Below are 21,643 nucleotides of genomic sequence, written 5' to 3'. Positions count from 1 at the left end.
ATTGGTGGGAAATCATTTATTTACTAATAAGTTATATTCACACCTTTAACTATGCTGGCAAATTATAAAGACATCAAGAACAAAATCTATGGTATAGCAAAAAGGATCAAATTGACCATGCTCTACTCTTTTTGTGAAGAGTGTGTTTGCTTTAGGGAATCACTGCTATAGCTCAACCTCAACCAAAAGGAGGACAAGGGCTAGGTACACGCTCATAAAATAATGTTTAGCTGATGCAAGCTGAGACACACAAGGTCGTCGGTATTACCCATGGATATCCAGTATTGACACTATTGGTCTTTCTGATGTGCTCAGGTACCAAACATGCATTTTTTTAATGTAGAAGGTTTGGGAGCCTTTTACTGAGTATCTTCGTCTTTATTAAGTTACAGTTTCTTGTTCTGTAGCCACAAGGGGACATGAGCCAGTATCTTTTTGTGCCGGTCCCAAGCCCGGATAAATGCAGAGGGTTGTGTCAGGAAGGGCATCCGACGTAAAAGCTTGGCCAAGAAAAACATGCAAATCAAACCTCTGAAGATGGAGGACACTGATTCGCTGTGGTGACTCCTTGAAACGAAAAGCCAAAAGAAAAAGAAGAGGAGGAGGAAGCCATTGTCCACGCAACCATGAGCAGAAATAAAATTTGAACCTGACATGCTTACCACCAAATTTTATGTTACCCTTTATGAGTTACTTCCGGGTTGAGTGAACGCTGGCGAGTGTGGCTGCCACTGCTCACCCACAGAAAAACTTAACTTGTGACTGTAAAGTGACCTTGAGAGTTTTGAAAGTCACTTAGAAATGAAATGTATTATTATTATTATTATTATTATTATTATTATTATTATTATTATTATTATTATTATTATTATTATTATTATTATTATTATTAAGGCAGATGTGAGACATTGATCTTTTTTTTATGAAACGATTTTGTAGTCTAAAAATATAGTCAATTGAGCTCACATGAGGAAGCTTAACTTAAAGGACAACCGACGTCTCCGGACAAGTTGTGTCCATAATTTGTAAAATCGCTTCAAATGACTTCTACTGAGCGTATTTTACAAAGATTCAACCGCATATAGCTATAGTTTACTTGCGCTGAATATTCCGGAAGTCTTGTTTTTGAGTTGGTGACGAGTCCTCACGTTACGTCACTGAAGGTACGCCCGTGACCGAGAAAGGACACACTGTAGCAGTCCTTTGATCACGTCAATGCATTTTGCGGTACTTTGTTTGGTCTGAAAACTTTGTGTTGATCCGTGTTGATGGCGAAATTCAAAGGAAAATACATAACCAACGCGATGGTGAATCCATGTGTGTTGTGACAAAAATGTTGAGCCGATTTCCACACCTAGCTTTGTCGCCATCTTCTGTCTTTTTTGGGTGCGACATTTCCCCCCCTGATGCCTCAAAATGACACGGAATAAATTATTCGATTGCAAACATGTATGCTTTCCTCTTCAGAACTATTTGAATCATATTCATAACTGGATGAGTAACAAGAAAGCATGTTGCCCGAATCTGAAGCCATTGTTTTCATTCTCGAGCAAGCAAGACGTCTTGGCGTGACACCACGAACAAGGGGGCGGGACCTTCTGAAACTGGCCACTTCCGGTTTCAAATTGAAGTAGTTTTTAGACACTTTAAGTCATTTTTATTGGTGCTTTGCATTTGACTAAAAATATACTGTGTGTTTTGGGTATTTTAAATGCTATAAAATGTTTTTCTGATGTCAGTTAGGTAACAAAAAAGTGATGTCAGTGGTCCTTTAAATATTAGTTTATATTTGCTTTGTCTTGTTTTCTGGGTGAAGACTGAAGAATGACATCCATGAGCAGACTGCATGTGAGAATGTCGTCGAACAATATCAAACAAGCCCTTATAGTGTGCTTTGTTCAGGAAACTTACTAAAAATACACTGAGAAAGTATATTTGGATATGATCCCAAACATTGAGAGATGAATGAAAATGGGAAATGTTTTGTGTTTTCTGTGAGGCTGAATGAAATCTGTGAGAAACCCTTTGCTTTGATGAAAATATCTTTTATTTTTCAACACGAGACCGACTTAATTTAGTTTCACTGACATGTAGTAGTATACATACATATATACATCTACTCCCTTTTTATGTTGTTTTTTTTGGTGGGGGGGGGGGGGGGGTTCAGTGCTCGATATTTTTATGGCTGCCATATTGGGGTTTGGGAAAAAGGTCTTCAGTAAAAACATCCATGCATGGAATTAACTCCATTCCTCTGGCCAAAGGGGGGCTGGCAAAGTTGTGCAAGCTAGCTTTTAAAATAAATAAATAACTAAACAACAAATTAATGCATGTGTCTTGAAGGGCTGATATAAATAGATAAGAAGAATGCTGAAGTTGTGCTTTTGTCTTTTGCGGTAGTCAGTTAAAAGGTACAACATCTCATCAAAGGGCAAATCAATCCTTCACACGTCCACTCACCCCGTCTTGGCAAAGTTGGTCCAGTAGGTCATCACCACCGCACTAAGCATCACGTCGTTTTTGGAGAAGTTACAGTTAAATAGATCGGTGGGACCCACCATGGGCACGCCAAACACATACGGCACCTATACACACACACACACACACACACATAAAACAATGTTGGTGGAAGGGGCATTTTGTGTGACAGGTTACATTCTCTTGACAGGAAACCCAAGTTTAAATGACTAATGGCAAAATGTCATGTCACAGTGTCAGCGGTGGTAGACACGTCTTCATGCTTGAGGGAGCTGAAAGTCATTTTTTCTAAACTCATCTTCGGCTTGACAGGTCACCTCTAATCATTTGGGAACTGATATCCAGTACGACCGTGTACGACCGTGTACGACTATTCACAGAGCCACACATATGCACAGAAGCACACATGGTGAGTGATGAGTGCAGCTTTTCAAAGTTGTGGAATGTTTAACAGGATTACAATAGTTTTGTATTTTTTTCTCCTTCTGTAGTTTTTATTTTGGTTTAACTTTTCTTTCGCCTCATTTTCTTTTTTAACTCATTCACTGCCAGCCGATGTGTTAAAATATGTCCACTCCACTGCCAGGGTTTTTGTCATTGTCACTCGAATTCCAGGACCCACAGAATATTGAGTTTTAGGACTACATCAACATTCAATGCAGCATAAGAAACATTAAACTCTCTTCTTTCATCAGAAAAAAATAGTTAATTCCTAAATTATATGGGTCTGGAGTAATATGAGGTGCAAGAGGGGGCAGCTTTACAAAAGACAAATTCTGCCCCCTCATGAAAGGGAAAAAACATTCCCAGAGGTCTGACCAGCGCTTTATCAGCCCCCCCCCCCCCCCCCCCCCCCCCCCCCCCCCCCCCCCCCCTCCGCCCAAACCAACCAAAACCCAAACAAATTCAGGAATGGTGCTCCATGTCATATTTTCAACTCCCAAATATAGATTCGGGAATGACAGTGAATGAGTTAAAGCTGGTTTCTGAAATTTTGTTTCTTTTTTGTGCTTTCTTTTTCGTTACTTTTAGAATTTGTTTTATTTTTTTACATTTTTAGTCTCTCTACCAGGTGAGTATAGTTTTTGCTTTCTTGAATGTAGCTGTGTCGGTGACCATTTTGTGTTTGGGAGCGTTTTACTGAGCGAGTTGCTTGTTCTGTAGCAACAAAGGGACATAAGTCTTCTTTTGCCGGTCCCCAGCCCAGATATATACAGAGGGTTGTGTCAGAAAGGGCATCCGATGTAAAAGCGTGGCCAAAACAAACATGTGGATCAAACCTCTAAAGATGGACACTGATTTGCTGTGGCGACCCCCTTGAAGGGAAAAGCCAAAAGGAAAAGAAGAAGTCTATCTACCACAGGTGGCCGTATGCATCAGAGAATTGTAAGTCACCATTAAACCAACAAGAAGATGCAAACCATGCGTTGGAGTACGATTGACTTGGATTGGATTTAACCTTGGCAACTATGCAAAGCAACATTCTGGATTGGGTTCATGATTTAAATTTTTAAATAGAAATATATTTGTGTATTAAGGGTTAAAGCAGCTGCAGCTGCAGGCCTCCAAAATGTTTCCGCTTTATTGTTTCGGGTCAGTAGATTGGCAAGTAAGTATATGTTTAACGCAAGTCCCTGTATGTGTATGTGTAGGGCTTCCGTCCTATGATGTAGTTACACTACAGCCACCCCATTTATCATTTTTATCACATTGGATTTTCTTATCTGTTCGTCCATGACATTTTTGGAGAGAGGGGGTCGGGGGATGACAGACTGATGATAGATAGATTGGCTGATCGGTTAAATTTTCTGCCAGTAATGCAGTTAAAATAACTTGACGGACCGACCGACTAACCATTACAGTTTGGGTCAGCTTGAAAAATTGAGGCCACTGACGGATGATGAATGAGAGACTGGCAAAATTTTGTAAAATGCCGATTTCCATTAAAGCCGAAGCAGGAATTAATTCAATAAAGGTAAAGATTCAACGTCTGTGTAAGCTCTCAGTCGTACAGGAATGGTCCATCGATGACAAGGTTTCTTCAGCCGTCACCTGTACTTCTTTGAAGGTGTCAGATGTTTCGCTTCTTATCCAAGAAGCTTCATCAGCAAACGAAAGTCTTACTGGTAGTTTCGGCCCTATATATATATATCCCTACTGTCCAGACGTGGCGGTGCTGGACTCTTCTACGATTGGTCCCTGCTCTCGGGTTGGAGGGAGCAGAGGACTAATCCCTGAGGCTCCACTGATTGCTTCTATTGTCCTGACTGACGACTGGCCTGATTGCCAATGAGGCTCAATCGGCAGTACGACAATGAGGTTAAAATCTTAGCGAAAGAAAATAGATGGTTTGAAAGGGGAGTAAAATAAGCTATTTTCATAAAACAGCAAAATCCTTCCCTTAACTGTAATGGTGGGGTGAGGTTCAATTTGGATCGTTCGCACAATAGACTGCTTAGGCAACATAGGCTTAGTTATGCTGATGAGGTGATACCAGGGCAAATTGGGCAATCAAACGTCCGACACCTTCAAAGAAATACAGATGACGGCTGAAGAAACATTTTCATCGATTCAAACGCGTATGTATTGGTTGCTATTTCTATCATTCATTCATAGTATTACAAATGTGTATGTTTCATTTGTTTCAAATACAAAAAATGTCTGACAACGGAATATTAAAAGTTGTGTGAAGTGAAAAGCCTTCGTGCAGATTAGGTATAATAAGCAGCTCTTCTAAAGTTGCCGAACATTCTCGGAATCTTTTAAATCTCTTTAACCATTAATCTTTTACACATCCTCAGTCTAGCATCGACAATAAAAAAATCCAATCTCCGCGTTGTGGGTTGAGTGTGGATGACAGTGTACGACTGCTCATAAGAGATTTGCGGTTTGCCGGTTTTATTATCACTGTAATATATAATATTTTCCACAAGCGTGATTATTACTGCAGGCAACCATGAGCACAACACCTCTCCTCTGTTGCTAGATTTATGTTGATCAACCACAAGAAGCAGTCAGGCAGATCAGACCCCTTACCTACAGCTATGCTAACATTAGCATGTCAGTGCGGAAAAGCGCGGTGCGTTTAATGGAGTCGTAAAAGAGAGGCGAAAGAAAGAGCTACATATTTATGAAGCTGACGAGGAAAAAAACGGTGTGCGTTGGGTCAGCCTTATCTGCACACTTTCAGTATTGCGTAGTGCAGGTGGGTGGGAAGAAATGCTGCCGCAGTCCATCTCCATTAGCTGCTAACAATCTGCCTTTGGTAACCAAAGGCTTCTAAAAACATATAGTTTGTTCTTGTATAAAGTCTGGTGTGAAGTAATCTGATACTGAAAATGTATGTGTTCTGTAAGTTACATTGGAACGCCCCCCTCCCCACCAAAAAAACTCTAAATTTTGGGACATTATTTTCACCAAACATTCGGTACATCTCCAAATCATACAACATTTGTGTTTTCAGTCCCCAAACTTCCATGATAATGGTCCCCCTTTTTTAGTTTTGCACAAACCCTGACAAATAAATTAAGTCAAGATGCTAATTTTTGACCACAAAACGTTATATGCGCACAAAATACACATTTGAGACACCTAAGTCAGCATATGGAGCATACTTTTGCTCAAAATAATACTGTAGCAATAGACAATTAATTACTGTATTTCTTGTGATGGAAAGATTTTCAGAATGCCTCTGCTGCTCATCCCTAGGCTGAAATTAAAGTCAATATTATCCTTGGTCATTGTATTGCTCTGGACCGCAGATGGTGTGCTCGATTTGCTTATCCAACTGGCCAGCATAAAGTAACTGTTATTTTGGTGTCACAAATTAGTGTTGAGTGCCCACATTATTCCTTAGTTATTCATTGCAGTATTTTGTAGCCATAATTTAAAAATATTTCCGAATTGTCATGCCTGGGACTCACAAAATAACAAAAACAGTAAGGACCTAACTGTGTTATTTTACCTCATCACCGTGTGCAGAGTCTGCCCAGGGAGGTGTGGCTTCGCTCTGGCAGTGGTGGTAAAAAGAGTAGAAGTAGGTGGGTGAGCCATACTGTGCGTGGAGATCTGCCGTGGCGATTGCCGGAGCAACCCACTGGTGGTCTGTAAACAACGCCACCAGAGTCTTCCGCCGGGTCTCAGCATTGTCACGGTCGGCCCAGTCCGTGTACATGAACCTTTGCGATAGAAACACAAAAGGCATGCTAGTTGAGCCAATTAATAAAGAACATCATCCACCATTCATTTGCTACAAGGACACATGACAACATGGATTTTTGTGTCGGACAGTTTACAGCTGAAAAACATTGTGGCTTCAAGCTCCGTTGAATGTGAACGAGGTGCCATAATGACAGAAAATAGAAGAAACAAGCGACATTTACGAGTCATTTTCCAACAGTTGCTTAGCAACGTGATTGTAACAAGCCACCTTTCAAAATAAGTCCTTTAGCACTCAAGCGAAATAGACATGGTGTGCTAATGTATCCTGAAGCAGTTTCCATATTAAGCCTCTATGCTAATAAAATACTTCACGAAAATGACATCGAAGTTCAACTAATTTACGGACCTAGATGAACAAAAATTAATGAGAACAATTTTGCAGTTATATTCAAAAGTAGATGTTTGCAATTTATTAAAGGTCGGAAGTGCTGAATGGAAAAACATCACAACTGCTTTTTAAATGTGTAATTGAGAATCAACAGGTAATTTTCTTATTTAAAACCGTAACTCAAAACCTTATCCTTAGTCTGAAACTCTACTTGAAAATCCAACTTGAATCTTTGTTTAAAAATGTACTATGTAATCCAACGCTTATTTTCATTGTTTGTGCCTGTAATGGGCAGCGTTTTAACAGCCCCGCTTTGTCAGCGGAAAGATTGGTGCTGTTGGACAGTCTGCGGCTGGATGGATGCATGGCTTGAGGAGCCCGCAATGAGAAGTAAGGAGCGTCACCGCAGAGTGCCGCTGCATATGTGGAACTGTCGCGGCTTGGAATTGAAGCGGATTCACGTGAGACAAGAGATTGAACGACTGTGTCTTTTGTGCTGTGTAACATTATTTGTTATTTAGTTGTTTTGACTTGAAGATGGCGCCGCAAGAGTGGCTGCCTTCAAAGCAGCTCCTGTATTTTTTTTCTTCCTCTTTTCTTTCCACTTTGCTGCTGTGAAATGTAAATCCCTCCACTGTGAGACTAATAACGGCTAATTTAATATAATCTAACACATTTACAATACACACTTTGAAACGCTAACTATAGTGTTTTTAACGCTAATAAGCTACTTCTAAACTCAAATCCGAGTTCAAAACTCTAACTTGAAACCTTCCCCCTAGTTTAAAGCCCCACTTTGAAACCCTAACACAGGGGTGTAAAAGTCATTTTTTGCCGCGGGCCACATTGTAGTTATGGTTTCCTCTCGAGGGCCGTTATGAATTTGGGGAACCCATTAGAATGTTTAAATCCCTTCAAATATTACATATAGACCACACAGCAAATTAATGAATAACTCATTTTCAAATCTGAAGTCAAGAATAATGACTTTTATTGTGGTTGACATCCAAAAATATGAAATTTTGGCTCAGATTTTAGCAATCATCATGGAATTTAACAAGTTTGATTTGCTTTTGCGGGCCGAAAAAAATGATGTGGCGGGCCGGATTTGGCCCGCGGGCCTTGACTTTGACACCTGTGCCCTAACACTACTTTAAATGCAAGATTAAGACCTTAAGTCATACATTTTGACATCTGAATTATTTTATTCTAAATGGTAAAACATTAACCGTCCTCTAAAACATGTACAAAGGTGAAACTAAAATGTTAAAACATAATGTAAACATTTTACCTAATACTCTCTCTCAGCGTGTCGCGGCCCTCCGGGTATCCATACAGACTATCCACAAAGTCCGAAACAGCAAAATCAAAGTCCTCGGCCGTGACACCGTCCTCTGAGTCCACGATACCCTCCACAAACTTCACCCCCTCACCCTGATTCACCCCCAGCATCACGTCATAGTTGAGGAACTCCCCCTGCTCCATCAAGATCTGCGGGTCGTCCGGTATCACATCCCCGTCGATCACCGGCGCAAAAGCCGTGTGGTACTTAGCCGGTGTGACGTGCTGCTCCACGAGCTCCCTGTAACTGCGTCCCTGGAGGCAGGCCACCAGTTGGGTGCTGTCGTCAATGCCGCAGCCCACCCGCTCCCCCAGCTGTCGCGCGTACTTGCTGGGCTGGTAGTTGACAGCCCAACTGGCTAAAGCGCTGCCGCTCTGGATGATGGCCCTGTGAAACAAATCTGTAGAAGAAAAATGATAACCACGTTCTGGAGAGAATGTGTCTGCATTATTACTGTAGTATTTAGAATTTAATCTGAGAGGGATGAAGAGAACGCTGGAAAATTAGCTCGAGCTGTATGTCTGCTACACAGCTGTAACATTGAGTTTGAATATTGTTTCGGGATTTAATCTGCCTCTTTATTTATTTATTTATTTATTTATTTATTTATTTATTTATTTTCTGTATATATTTGTATATATTTGTTTGTTTGTTTATTTATTTATTTATGTATTTATTTATAAATCTATTTAGTTAGTTACACACTTACTTATTTATTTATGTATTTATTTATTTATTTATTTGTTTGTTTACATATTCATTTATATACTTATGTATTATTCATTTGGTTGTTTATTTGTATGGTTACTTATTTATTCATTTATTTACGTGCCTATTTATTGGTTTAATATTTTGTTTTCTTTGTTTATGTATTTGGCCATTTAGTCATTTATCTATTTGTTTGTTTATTTATCTATATGGCTATTCATTTATTTTTTTATTTAGTTCTTTACATTTAAGTATTAGTTTGTCTATTTGTTTGTTTATATATTTGGTTATTTACTTGTTTATTTGTTTTTTTTTCATCTATATGTTTATTTATTTGTTTGTTTATTCTTTATTGTCACGTATTAAACAAAAAAATGCAATGTGTTAACGTGATGAAAACAATCGTGATTGCAGTTTGAGTTTCTTACTCACCCTCTGAGTAGTGAGACAAAGTGAGGAGACTGACGCAAGAAGCTCCGGCTCCGGATCCGAACACGGTTACTCTGTTTGGGTCTCCTCCAAAGGCCGCAATGTTCTCTTTGACCCATCGCAGAGCTTGGATCTGGTCCAGTAGGCCATAGTTGCCCTTGGCAGCCTGATCCCCCGTACTCAAAAATCCTGTGGAGGTATATAGTGTGTGAATACACCGCATGTATCATTGTGTTCGATAATGTATACAATAAATCAGCAAATCAGTAACACTGAAGGTGTGTAGCTGCTTGTAATGTAACCAACGTTTAATGTAACCAAAACCCTTTGTTAAATGTGTATTTTAAAGACGAATTTGCACCCTGAACCTGTGTCATTTGAGAACTTCACATGGCTAGAAACAATTAACTTGTTCTGCCGTAAATTGAAAGAGGCTAAAACAATCTTTGCTTGACAACATATCCTGTGCTTCAAATCCCAATCTCAATCCCATAGAATCGCTTGAAACCCTAATTATGGACCTTAATTTGCCGTTCTAGAGCAACCTTGAAGCCGCAATTTGAAACCTGTCTTTTAACCACAATTTGAAACCCTTGAAAAAGTCTACCTCGAATCCCAACCCTTTACTTAAACCTTATCTTAAAACCCTAACTCTGCCCTGAAACCCTAATACCACTACTACTAATAATAATAATTTAACTAATAATAATTTCAATCCAACCCTGGCTTGAAACCCGAAGAATAAGCTAAAATTTGGAAGCCAAGCGCTGATACTTTGCACATTGTCTCACAGGGTGGCGGGGGGTGCTGGAGCCTACCCCAGCAGTCTTCGACAGTAGGCAGGGGACACCCTGAATTGGTTGCCAGTCAATCACAGGGCACACAGAGACAAACAACAGTCGCTCTCACACTCACATCGAGGGATAATTTGGAGTCTTCAATCTGCCTCATCTGCCTGCCATGCACGTTTTTGGAATGTGGGAGGAAATCGGAGGACCTGGAGAAAACCCACGTGGGCCCAGGGAGTACATGCAAACTCCACAGGGGGAGGCCAGAGCGGGACGAGAACCAGCGACCTCTGCACTGTGTGTTTTACATACTTGGCCGATAAAGATTATTCTGGTTCTGTTTTAAAACTGATGTTATGAACCCTAAATTCATTATCTCCCCTTACTTTGAACTCTTACACTTTGGTTGAAACCTTAACTCTGTCTTCAAACTCTTCATTTGCAAATATATGCTCAGCTTTCAAGACATCCTTGAGCGAGCTAGCTTCCGCCATTGGGCACAATTTCAATACTCGACTTTTAAAGAATCTATATGTATCTCGTCTGTGCAGAAGCTCATTTGGTGTAATGAGAGAGGAATGAAAGTGAAAAAAAGATAGATTTTACACCACACACCAGTAATCCTCTCAAACAAGAAGCACATTAATGGCCAATTAAGAGGGTTTCCTTTTTTGGGGTCACTTTGAATATTCTGTATGTGTTCACACTAAAATCTGGGTCAGCATTGGAATTTTGTAAGACTGTTCAAGATATGCTCGAGTTCCCACCCAATACGATTAGGAAGAGGAGAAAGAAACTGTGTATTTTGCATCCGTCGGCTCACCTCACATATCCAACAAGTATGACGAAGAACGGGTGAAGACACCGCCACCCGTGATAAAGAATGAAGATGATGAGGATGATGATGATCTTAATGGAGGTGTTGCAAACACAGAAGACACACATGATTAAAACACAAATGGGATAATTCCGGTCGACCTGAATAGTCATTGTCATTCCTGGCATTCAACAAATTTAATAGACCACGAGTTCAACGCGTGATCATAATTGAGCGCCGGGCAAATCGAGAATTTCACCTTTTCAACTCCCGTTTTACCACAACAGACCGATAGAGTCTGAACCCCAGCACAATCTGCCTCCCAATAACTGACTCCACTCTTTCCTCACTTGTCAAAAAGATTCCAAGAAACTTGAACGAGGATCTCCTCCCCAACAAAAGAGTCACTGCACGTTTCCCATTGAGGAACTCTGGCTCAGATTTACAAGTACTGATTTTCACACAAGCAATCACAATTTCACCAAGATGAAGTGAATTTTGAACTGAAACGAGAGCATCACTAGTTATTTCTCCCAAGAACTGCCCTCGAAAAATGGGTGACGCCACTTGTAAAAGCATTCCATCCAACATGGTCGGAACATGGGATCAATGTTTCATGATTATTGAAGCAATGCTCAAAGGCCCATTCAACGTTACTAGTCACTATGATGAGAAGGTTTCTTCAGCCGTCATCTGTACAAAAGTGAAGGTTTGGGTTTCGGACTTTTGTACAGATGACGGCTGAAGAAACCTTCTCATCGATGGACCACTCCTGTACGACTGAGAGCTCACACAGACGTAGTCACTATGATTTAATTTTTGAGGTTATTGCTGTTGAATATTTTAATTGTAAAACAATCAGGTACAGATATTGGGCTTAAGCATCTTCTATATGCCCGCTTCCACACTGGGCAAAATTATCTTCATATGGAACTGCCCTCAAAGCTAGAATATATAATATGCTTTTAAATATTCAAGGAAACTCATACTTCTCACATACATTTTTTAACTACATATTTAATACCACTTCAGAGCAAAATGATTACTAATCAGTAATGAGAAAACATGCTGTGTCAGCTTGCTAACCTTGTGAACACATGGAGAAGTAGTGGGTGGCAATGGCGTCATCATTTTTCCTCAAAATTATGGTGTAATGCATCACCGTTTTTGAAAAATAAATAATGTGTTCATGCAAAAGTACACAATGTAAAATATATGCTTATACCTTCAGTGCCCCACAGAAAAATAATGCCAGTTTGTTTGTTTTTTTGTATGCGTTTTATCAAGGCGGTCAGGATTACATAATATTCAATTATTTGAGGATTTGTACACTAAATCATTAAGAGAAAATTGCAACGAGTCTTGTAAAAGACAAGATTAATGAAAATTAGGATGGCTCATTGAGTTTGATGATGGGTGTGTCACGGTTTGCAAGGTGGTGATGGCGGTTGTGGATCCCAAAATAAGCAGGCAGGAGGGAGGAGCAGGTTGTATTTGAGAAATTGTATTAAAATAAAGTCAGCAGGAACAAAATCTAAAACATCAAAATCATCTGAACAGAAAAATGCAAAGTAGCAAAGAAAAACCAAGAGTAAACGTCTGCCAAGATGACACAAACACATGCACAGCATACAATGCAAGGAATGCACTGCACAATGCAATTACCCGGCACCGAATGGTCATGCCGGGAGTCCTTTTGACTGCCACTGATTGGAACGACCAACACCTGCGCGGCTGCAGGCAGGGCCGACAGCGCTACCCGTTGGTTGCTAATCAGAACGTGGCAGTCTGTCACTGATCAGGACGACTAGCACCTGTGCAGGTGCAGGCGGGGCCGACAGCGCCACCCGTTGGTCGCCAACCAGATCATGACAGGGTGCATTGTAGTATTAATAAGATAAGATAAGAACACATATTTGTCTCACGGTGAATGTACAGTATTAAATATCTCTATATTATATAATATTACATTGCATTGTATTACATCGCGTTACATTAGAGTCATGCATGCTGACATCTGGCTAAATTTGATGTGCAGGCTGGGCTGCTAGCACATATTTTTCAATGTTTCGTTATTACAGCGACGTCAATGAATTCTATTCATTTTAACACAATATTGGTTTTGTTTGTTTGTTTATTTATGTATGTATGTATGTATGTATGTATGTATGTATGTATGTATGTATGTATGTAATGTATGCATGTATGTATGTATGTATGTGTGTATGTATGTATGTATTTATTTATTTATTTGTTTGTTTGTTTGTTTGTTTGTTTGTTTGCATATTTAATCATTTATTTATTTGTGCATTATTATGTAACATTAGAACATGTTTTTTTCAATATTATTTAATCATGTTAACTGTTTTGTTAAGCGCTTTGTTGCAGCGTCAGCTGTTGTGAAAGCGCAAGATGTATTTAATTTTATTATTTATTGTAAAAATCACTTCATCAATTGTTTTTAAGGTGCTGCTGACTTTTCTGTTTGTCTGCAGCCCAATTCACACCGAAACAAAAAGAACTCTGCTCATCCTGTTTAATTCTCATTCAGCAAGTGTGCAATCTTATTAGCGGGCCAAAAATAGTATCATTGGTAATTATACTGCTGCTGCTCCTTTCTAAAGGGCAGAGCGGTGAATAGGGAAAAAATGGTAGAGTTCAGCATGCATTTGTTTGCATACAAACACATGTTTTATGGAGGATACACCGCTCTCATCGAGAACAGTAAAAAAAAATAAACAAATGGTGTGCAGGGTGCCCAAATCGTTCACTGTATTTCCTCAAACAGCTTCGGCTCAAAGAGAGGCTGGACCCAAACTAATCAATACACCACCAAGCACACACCACACTTGGCAGGCCACATAAACACAAACAGGCATCCAGGCTCGCATTCACAGCTAAGACCGATTACAGAGAGAGAACTGACAAGCATGAGGAGAACATGTGAAATGCAGACAAACTAAGATTCTGTTTATTTGCTGATTTTGTGCTCAAGCCAAAGTCATGTCTCATATTAAAAAAATATATTGCTTTGGTGCCAAGCACATATATTGAACTGAAGAGATGTGCTTTTTTTAGTCAAGTCATAACTTTCTAATTGAAAAAAAGCCAGGGCCTATCTCAGATGACTAGAAAAGTGGTGGAGTCACCAACCAGTCAAATGTCATCATTTATTTGTCAAAAACAATATTGCATTATTCTATAGAAAAAGGATTTGTACAAATATAATCCTCCGTCGCTATGAATGCACGACCCGAATGCATCCCTGTAATGTTAAATTAATAATAATAATAATAATAATAATAATAATAATAATAATAATAATAATAATAATAATTGGATGTAGCTTTATTCATCTCGCAGTGGAGAAATTTACATTTCACTGCAGTAAAGTTATGAAAGGAAGAGGAAAGGAAAGAAAGAAGTAGAAAAACAAAATACAAACAAAAATATACTAATAATAATACATTTAATTTACAAGAACCTTTCAAAACACCCAAGGACACTTTACAATTAAATAAACAATAAACACGAAAACAATAAAACCATTAAGTAAACGCCCCCTGCCTCTATGTGAGCAAATGCTTTATATATCATGATATGTAATGTTGAATTTCGGAATGTACCAAATACCAGTACTGGGTAACGCATTGAGCTCATATTTTGGCTTTATTATATCATATTAGTTCCTCATAAAGGCTGCCGATAACAGCTATTTGTACTTTTGGTTAAAAAAATGAAAATAATCATAATCTAACATTGAATCGGTGCTCCTCAGCAGTACAATGGGACCTTGGCATACAAACTTAATTGGTTCCCAGACAGAGTGTGTAAGGTGAAAAGTGTGTATCCCAATAATTAATTTCCCATAGGAAACCATTAAAATGAGAATAACCGTTCGCAGGTCCCCATAAAACATAATTTTCTACTACTAATTTTCTAAGGCTTAAAACTACACAAAATATACCTTATTTTATGTATAACTAATGTGCTATAGTATTATGATTAAAGAAATAAACTGTACTATACAATAAAGTCATTTTATTTACCTTTGTGATGGTCGTTAATGGCTTGATGGAATGGACTGTCCGGTTTCCTCAGCATTAAACACTTGATGAGGAACATAGGCTTCTTTCACCATCTTGAGGAATGATCCCTTGTAGGTGCTTTCTCTGTGATAATTGTATCTAGTTCTTCATCAATTGTAATCTGTTTAGCTGGGTTGATAGCTTTTTGCATCACGTGTACAGATGACTTGTGCGGGTTATTTGTGGAGCCTAATTGATGGGATATTTAACCTTCCAGTCTATCAAAGTTGAAACGGGTCCAAATTTCGCTGTTTTCTATCAATTTTCTCACCATTTTACCCGTTTTTTTTTCAGTTTTTTTTGTTTTTTTGTTTCAAGCTCTGTCCTCTCCCTTTCGTGTGTGTGCCGTGCCCCCCCCCCCCCACCTGCTGGTTTCTTGACCAATCACGTGGCTTTAAACGACGACTGGGGGCGGGGAATAGAGGACAAAAAAAGTCCGCTGACATTTCCTTGTTTGGAGAACGGGCTTGTTCACGAACGATACATCACTCATTGTGGCAGCTCTGTGTGTATCCCGAAAAATTGTTCGTACGCCAAGGTAAAATTTTCAAAAATGTAACGTTCGTAAACCGAAAAGTTCGTAAGCCAAAGGGTTCGTAAACCGAGGTCCCACTGTAGTTGGAAACGACATCGCAGCAGTTTGATGCATCTTGGACACTTTTGTACTTCATTTTCGACTCCAGTATTACTTTACCGAGCACGCCCAAGCGGTAGTTGAGCGTGATGACGATGACGTTGCCGTAACTGGCTAGCACGCTTCCGTCCATCATGTTTCCGGTGCCTTCTGTGTATGAGCCGCCATGGACGTAGACCATCACGGGCCTCTGCCCACCTTCCTCGTGAATATCTGAGAGAAGAAGAGTGACAATGAATTTGTGTGTGTGGGCGTGCTCAGCTTGGTGAACCACTCTGCATGCATGATTGAGGCTTTGTCCTTCTCATTTCTCTCCACAAGTGGAGGTGCAAAGCCCACAGCAACCGGCGCAGGTGTGTACATTCTAAGCCCCAGACTGTGCGTGCAAAAGGAAGAATCACAGCGGAAGCACCTACGTCAAACACAAGCTGTTCCACTCTGCTCATTTCCCAAATGATTATGATTATGGTTAACTCATTCACTGGCAGACGATGTGTCCCCTCCAGTGCCAGGGTTTTTGTCATTTTCAGTCAAATTGCAGGACCTACAGAATATTGAGTTTTAGGACTACATAAAAATGCAATACAGCATTAAAAACTTCAGACTCTCTTATTTCATTAGAGTTCATTCCTAAATTGTCTGGGTCTTGAGTTATCTGAACGTGAAATGGGGACGGCTGTACAAAAGGATAACGCTGCCCCTTCGTGGGTGTCACGGTTTGCGAGGTGGTGATGGCGGGTTCGGATCCCAAAAAGCAGGCAGAAGGGAGCAGGAGGTTGTTTGACAAATTGTATTAAAATAAAGTCAGCAGGAACAAAATGTAAAACATCAAAATGATCTGAATGGAAAAAATACAAAGTAGCAAAAGAAGACCTGAAGTAAAAGCCCGCCAAGGTTAAACAAACACGTACACGATGCATGCTGCAACCATGCAGCAAACAAACAATGAACCGGCACCGGATGGTCGTGCCGGGTGTTCTTTTAAATGTCAATGATTAAACGACCAACACCTGCGAGGCTGCAGGCAGGGCTGACGTCGCTACCCGCTGGTCGCCAATCTGATCGGGACGACCAGCACCTGTGAGGTGTAGGCGGGGCGACAGCGCCCCCCGTTGGTCGCCAACCAGATCATGACAGTGGGAGGGAAAAACATTGCCCGAGGTCTGAGCAGCGCTTTGTCGGCACCCCCCTGCTAGAAATACCAAAACTCGAACAAATTCAGGAATGGCAGTGAATGAGTTAATCATCAAAATACAAGATTTCAAGGTCAAACCTCAGTTCTGATCTAATCTTCACTCACTGATCAGACATTCACGAATTTATAAGGGAATTGAAAATATGACATAGAGCGCCATTATCAAATTTGTTTGGGTTTAGTTTTTTCTTGCTTGGGTGCCGATAAAGTGCTGGCCATGGCCTCTGGCAATGTTTTTCCCTTCCACAAGGGGGCAGCACTTCCCTTTTTTCCATGTTTTGTGTTGTTAAAGCGCTATATAAACAAATATGTAGGTATTGCATTGTATTTTGTACAGCCAGCCTGATTTCAAGCTCATATAACTCCAGACCCATAAAATTTCAGAATTAACTGTTTTTTTCTGATGACAGAAGAGTGTCATGTTTCTTACGCTGAATTGAATGTTTATGTAGTCCTAAAACTCAATATTCTGTGGGTCCCGGAATTCGAGTGACAATGACAAAAACCTTGGCACTGCAGTGGACACATTTTTGCACATGCTTGGCAGTGAATGAGTTAATAGTCATACAAGAGGAAAATGAGCGAGTGGATTTGTGAATGGTGAAATGCAAACATGCAAGGCTTTCTGTGTACCAAATGACTTATTTTGGTAATTGGACGTTCACACGCATCCTCACCTTCTTCGGTGGGAACGTAGATGTTGAGGTATAGACAATCCTCACTCTGATGAGTCAGGTAGGTGGCCGCAATATCCAAGTTGGCCGTGAGCCACGAGGGCATCATATCTCCCAGTATGCTCCTCTCGTCCAACGACTGCGGGCAAACAGGCGCAAACTGGGTCACGTTCCGAATTCCGGGCCACGGTAAGGGCGGCTCGGGCGCTTGGAAACGGCGGTCCCCCGTCGGGGGCCTGGCATATGGCACCCCCAAGTACTGGATGACAGGGCCCAGGAGGTCAGAAGGCAGTGGGGTCAGGATGCCACGGATGCGGCCTTGCGCCGTGGACACGATGGGCACCGTCTGCTGGGCCCACGAGCGGGTTGCCCACAGGCTCAGGTGGAGGAGACAGATAGCGGGCAGCGAGGAGATGACTCTGAGGAGAGACGAGGCTTTCCTAGAACCTCGTCTTCTCCTCGTTGGCTCGTGCATGGCGACGCGATATTGGGTAATGTCCTTTTTAGGATGGTTTATGAGCCTTTAGTGGTATCCAGCACCCTCATGCAGCTTGGCCCATAAACACATCGCGCGAGCACAAAGCTTGACCCTTACAAATAACGTTTCCCTCCTTGTGTGTGTGTGTGTGTGTGTGTGTGTGTGTGTGTGTGTGTGTGTGTGTGTGTGTGTGTGTGTGTGTGTGTGTGTGTGTGTGTGTGTGTGTGTGTGTGTGTGTGTGTGTGTGTGTGTGTGTGTGTGTTTTTGGGTATTCAGTGCCTCTGAGTGTGTGGTGAGTCACTTGGCGTTATTCCCTTTGCGTCCATGTGTGTGTGTGTGTGTGTGAATGTCTTGTTATGTAAACAGTAGCATCACTGTTCCTCTGTCACTCTCTCCTTCCGCTCAACCCCATGACAAGCCCAAACTGCCTCCTGCAAGAGAGAGGAGGAAGCAGAAACGGAGAAAGGAAGAGCAGAAATGACATCATTAGTTTTCATCAATGATATCGAAGTTTAAATCAGGCCAAAATGTACTCTGAAAAAAAATCAAGATCATTGGGAAATGATCCGTTTCTGAGATGTTTCAATTTAGCTCAAAGTTAGAGTAAAAATATCAATTTTATTCTGTATACATTATCAAGACAAATTTCGAAATTGTATATTCCAGTGCTGCCTTCAGATACAAATTTCATTTGCTTCCTGTCCAGGCTTGTAACTCAAACAAACGTACAGTATCTAAAAAAAATGAAGAGCAATGTCAGTGATATGCCTCAGCCACGCCCCCACAAAATACCAACAAATAATTTTGTATTATATATAAAGTATATTTTATGTGAGAAACAAATGCAGTATTTCAGATTATGCTTAATTGACTGCCATCCCCAAATTTATTCGGGAATTGAAAATATGATGTGGAGCGCCATTCCCGAATTTGTTCGAGTTTTGTTTTTCTTACGGTGGGTTCCGATGAAGTGCTGGTCAGACCTTTGGCAGTGTTTTTTCCCTTCTACGAGGGGGCAGTGTTTGCCTTTTGTACAGCCGCACCCACTTGCACCCCAGACAAATATAATTTAGGAATTAACTTTTTTTTGCTGATGAAAGAAGAGAATCTAAGGTTTTTTACACTGCATTGAATGTTTATGTCGTCCTAAAACTCAATATTCTGTGGGTCTTGGAATTTAAGTGAAAATGACAAAAACCCTGGCACTGGAGTGGACACATTTTTGCACATTGTCTGGCAGTGAATGAGTTAATAAATACATACATGAAGCAGAAATTTAAAAAGAATGTTCATTCTACAGCTTTTGTCACTCTCCCTCAATGCACTTTGTGCTGCTCATTCCAGTGTTTGCCTTTTTGGGGCATTATAAAAAAAGACATAAGAATATATAGGAGTGTATTTGAGAGCTCGGTACCATCTTGGCTATTCACTGCGGCAGTAATGTGAGTCGTTTTTCACTGATCATCCGTCAATGTGTTAAAGCAAAGGTGTCACATGGGCCGCATTGTAGTTACCGTTTGCTCTCAGGGGACGTCATGAATTTGGAAAGCCATGAGAATGTTTCATCCCCTCCACATATTACTTAAAGGGCGCACAGCAAATTAATTAACTAGTTTTCAAATTTGAAGTAAAAATAATGACTCTCATTGTGGTTTACATGGGCAAGCATCATGGAATTTCACAAGTTTGCTTTTGTGGGCCGAATAAAATGATGCGGCGGGCCAGATTTGGCTTCTGGGCCCTGACTTTGACACCTGGGTGTTAAAGCAATGTTTGTAAACCTTGTTTAAAGGACAACCGACGCCTCCGGACAAGTTGTGTCCACAATTTGTAAAATCGCTTCAAATGACTTCTACTGAGCGTATTTTACAAAGATTCCACGGCATATAGCTAGATTTTACGTTTTAAGACTTGCGCTGAATATTCCGGAAGTCTTGTTTTTGAGTTGGTGACGAGTCCTCACGTCCCATCACGAAAGGAACGCCCCTGACCGAGAAAGGACACACTGAAGCAGTCCTTTCATCACGTCAATGCGTTTTGCGGTACTTTGTTTGGTCTGAAAACTTCGTGTTGATCCGTGTTGATGGCAAAATTAGAAGAAAAACACATAAATAACGCGATGGTGAATCGTTGTGTTTTGCACCGAGCAACTATTTGATATTCACTGACAAAAATTCCCAGGAGACAAATACGCCCGTTTCCACTGAGCTTTTTCGCCATCTTCTGCCTTTTTTGAGTGCTACATTTCCCCCCCAGACGCCTCAAAATGGCACGGAATAAATTCTTTAATTGATTGCAAACATTTATGCTTTCCACTTCAGAACTATTTGAATCATATTCATAACTGGATGAGTAACAAGAAAGCATCTTCTCCAAATCTGAAGCCATTGTTTTGATTCTCGAGCAAGGCAAGGCGTCTTGGCGTGACACCACGAACAAGGGGGCGGGACCTTTGGAAACTGGCTACTTCCGGTTTCAATTTGAAGTAGTTTTTAGACATTTTAAGTAATTTTTATTGGTGATTTGCATTTGACTAAAAATATCATCCTGCGTGTTTTGAGTATTTTAGATGCTATAAAACGTTTTTCTGATGTCAGTTAGGAAACAAAAAAGTGGTGTTGGTTATCCTTTAAGGAGGAGCAAAAGCAAAGCTACTAAGAGGTTAATTGTAAACCTGGGTGTCGATGGAGTATCCTGTTTTAGATTAGCATTACAGGAACACAGGCTATGTGCTTGTATGAACACACATTTAATTATCTTTCTTTTATGTTTAGTTTCACAGAAACAGTTTGGAGAGCTTTTTTTGAAAAAAACATTTTCTAATTCTCATTTAAGGCCGCTTTTTGTGAAGTGAGTTGAGTCACTTGCCAGGACAAAGTGGCTTCTGAATGATATAAAAAAAATACAGCTTGGTCGTGGCGTAGTCAAAGTCAGGACTTGAATCAAAATCTTGAATCTCAATGGAACACACACACAATACACTTACATGTGTAAATAAAAAAGGAAACAGCACCGTTCATGGTGATCGCTCAGCTTGAACTGGTGTGTCGGCGTGTCAGGACTGATGTGTGCGAGTGTGAGCTGTAGACATATGTCACTCCCCTGCTACGCCAGTGCACGCATCCCAAGATCCTGTGGAGGGCAAAGTGGTGCAGGGGGGGGGGGTAGTGTTGAAAGGGTGGAGAGTCATGTCACACGCTTAATTAAACCATGAACACACATGAGCTCCTGACTCTAGTGGTGTTAGGAAGCCTGCACATACACGTTCTCTATCTTTGACTCACACTCGCACGCAGTGTTTGTATCTCCAGCCCTGTACAGTTACAATCACAAATATACTGACTTAATTTTATCACACATATACGTAAATGAGGGTGCAGAACTGCTAAAGATTGAAGACTTTGTGTCTTTTGTGTTGTGTCACATTATTTTGTTTTTTGTTGTTGTTGTTTTGACTTCAAGA

General features: G+C 40.5%; 1 protein-coding gene across 2 annotated transcripts in view; it reads right to left on the bottom strand.

Moving 5' to 3' along the window:
- LOC148894790 (neuroligin-4, X-linked-like) overlaps window positions 1-21,643 on the bottom strand; it is a 40,828-nt gene that overhangs the window by 15,035 nt on the left and 4,150 nt on the right. The window contains exons 3-9 of one of the 2 annotated variants that reach the window (XM_089002611.1): window positions 21,167-21,312; window positions 17,706-18,611; window positions 15,894-16,046; window positions 9,510-9,695; window positions 8,319-8,769; window positions 6,443-6,656; window positions 2,461-2,585 (exon numbers count right to left, since the gene is read on the bottom strand). In XM_089002611.1, the coding sequence (XP_088858737.1) occupies window positions 2,461-2,585; window positions 6,443-6,656; window positions 8,319-8,769; window positions 9,510-9,695; window positions 15,894-16,046; window positions 17,706-18,177 (1,601 nt within the window). In that variant the 5' untranslated portion in view covers window positions 18,178-18,611; window positions 21,167-21,312. The remainder of the gene's footprint in view (window positions 1-2,460; window positions 2,586-6,442; window positions 6,657-8,318; window positions 8,770-9,509; window positions 9,696-15,893; window positions 16,047-17,705; window positions 18,612-21,166; window positions 21,313-21,643) is intronic. The other variant, XM_089002612.1, reaches the window with a different exon arrangement.

The sequence above is a fragment of the Hippocampus bargibanti genome, linkage group LG08 (assembly GCF_051943395.1).
Source record: "Hippocampus bargibanti isolate YZ-2025 linkage group LG08, ASM5194339v1, whole genome shotgun sequence".
NCBI classification, from domain to species: domain Eukaryota; kingdom Metazoa; phylum Chordata; class Actinopteri; order Syngnathiformes; family Syngnathidae; genus Hippocampus; species Hippocampus bargibanti.
Note: the sequence above shows the minus strand (reverse complement) of the source record. Positions and strands in the feature narration are given on the sequence as shown.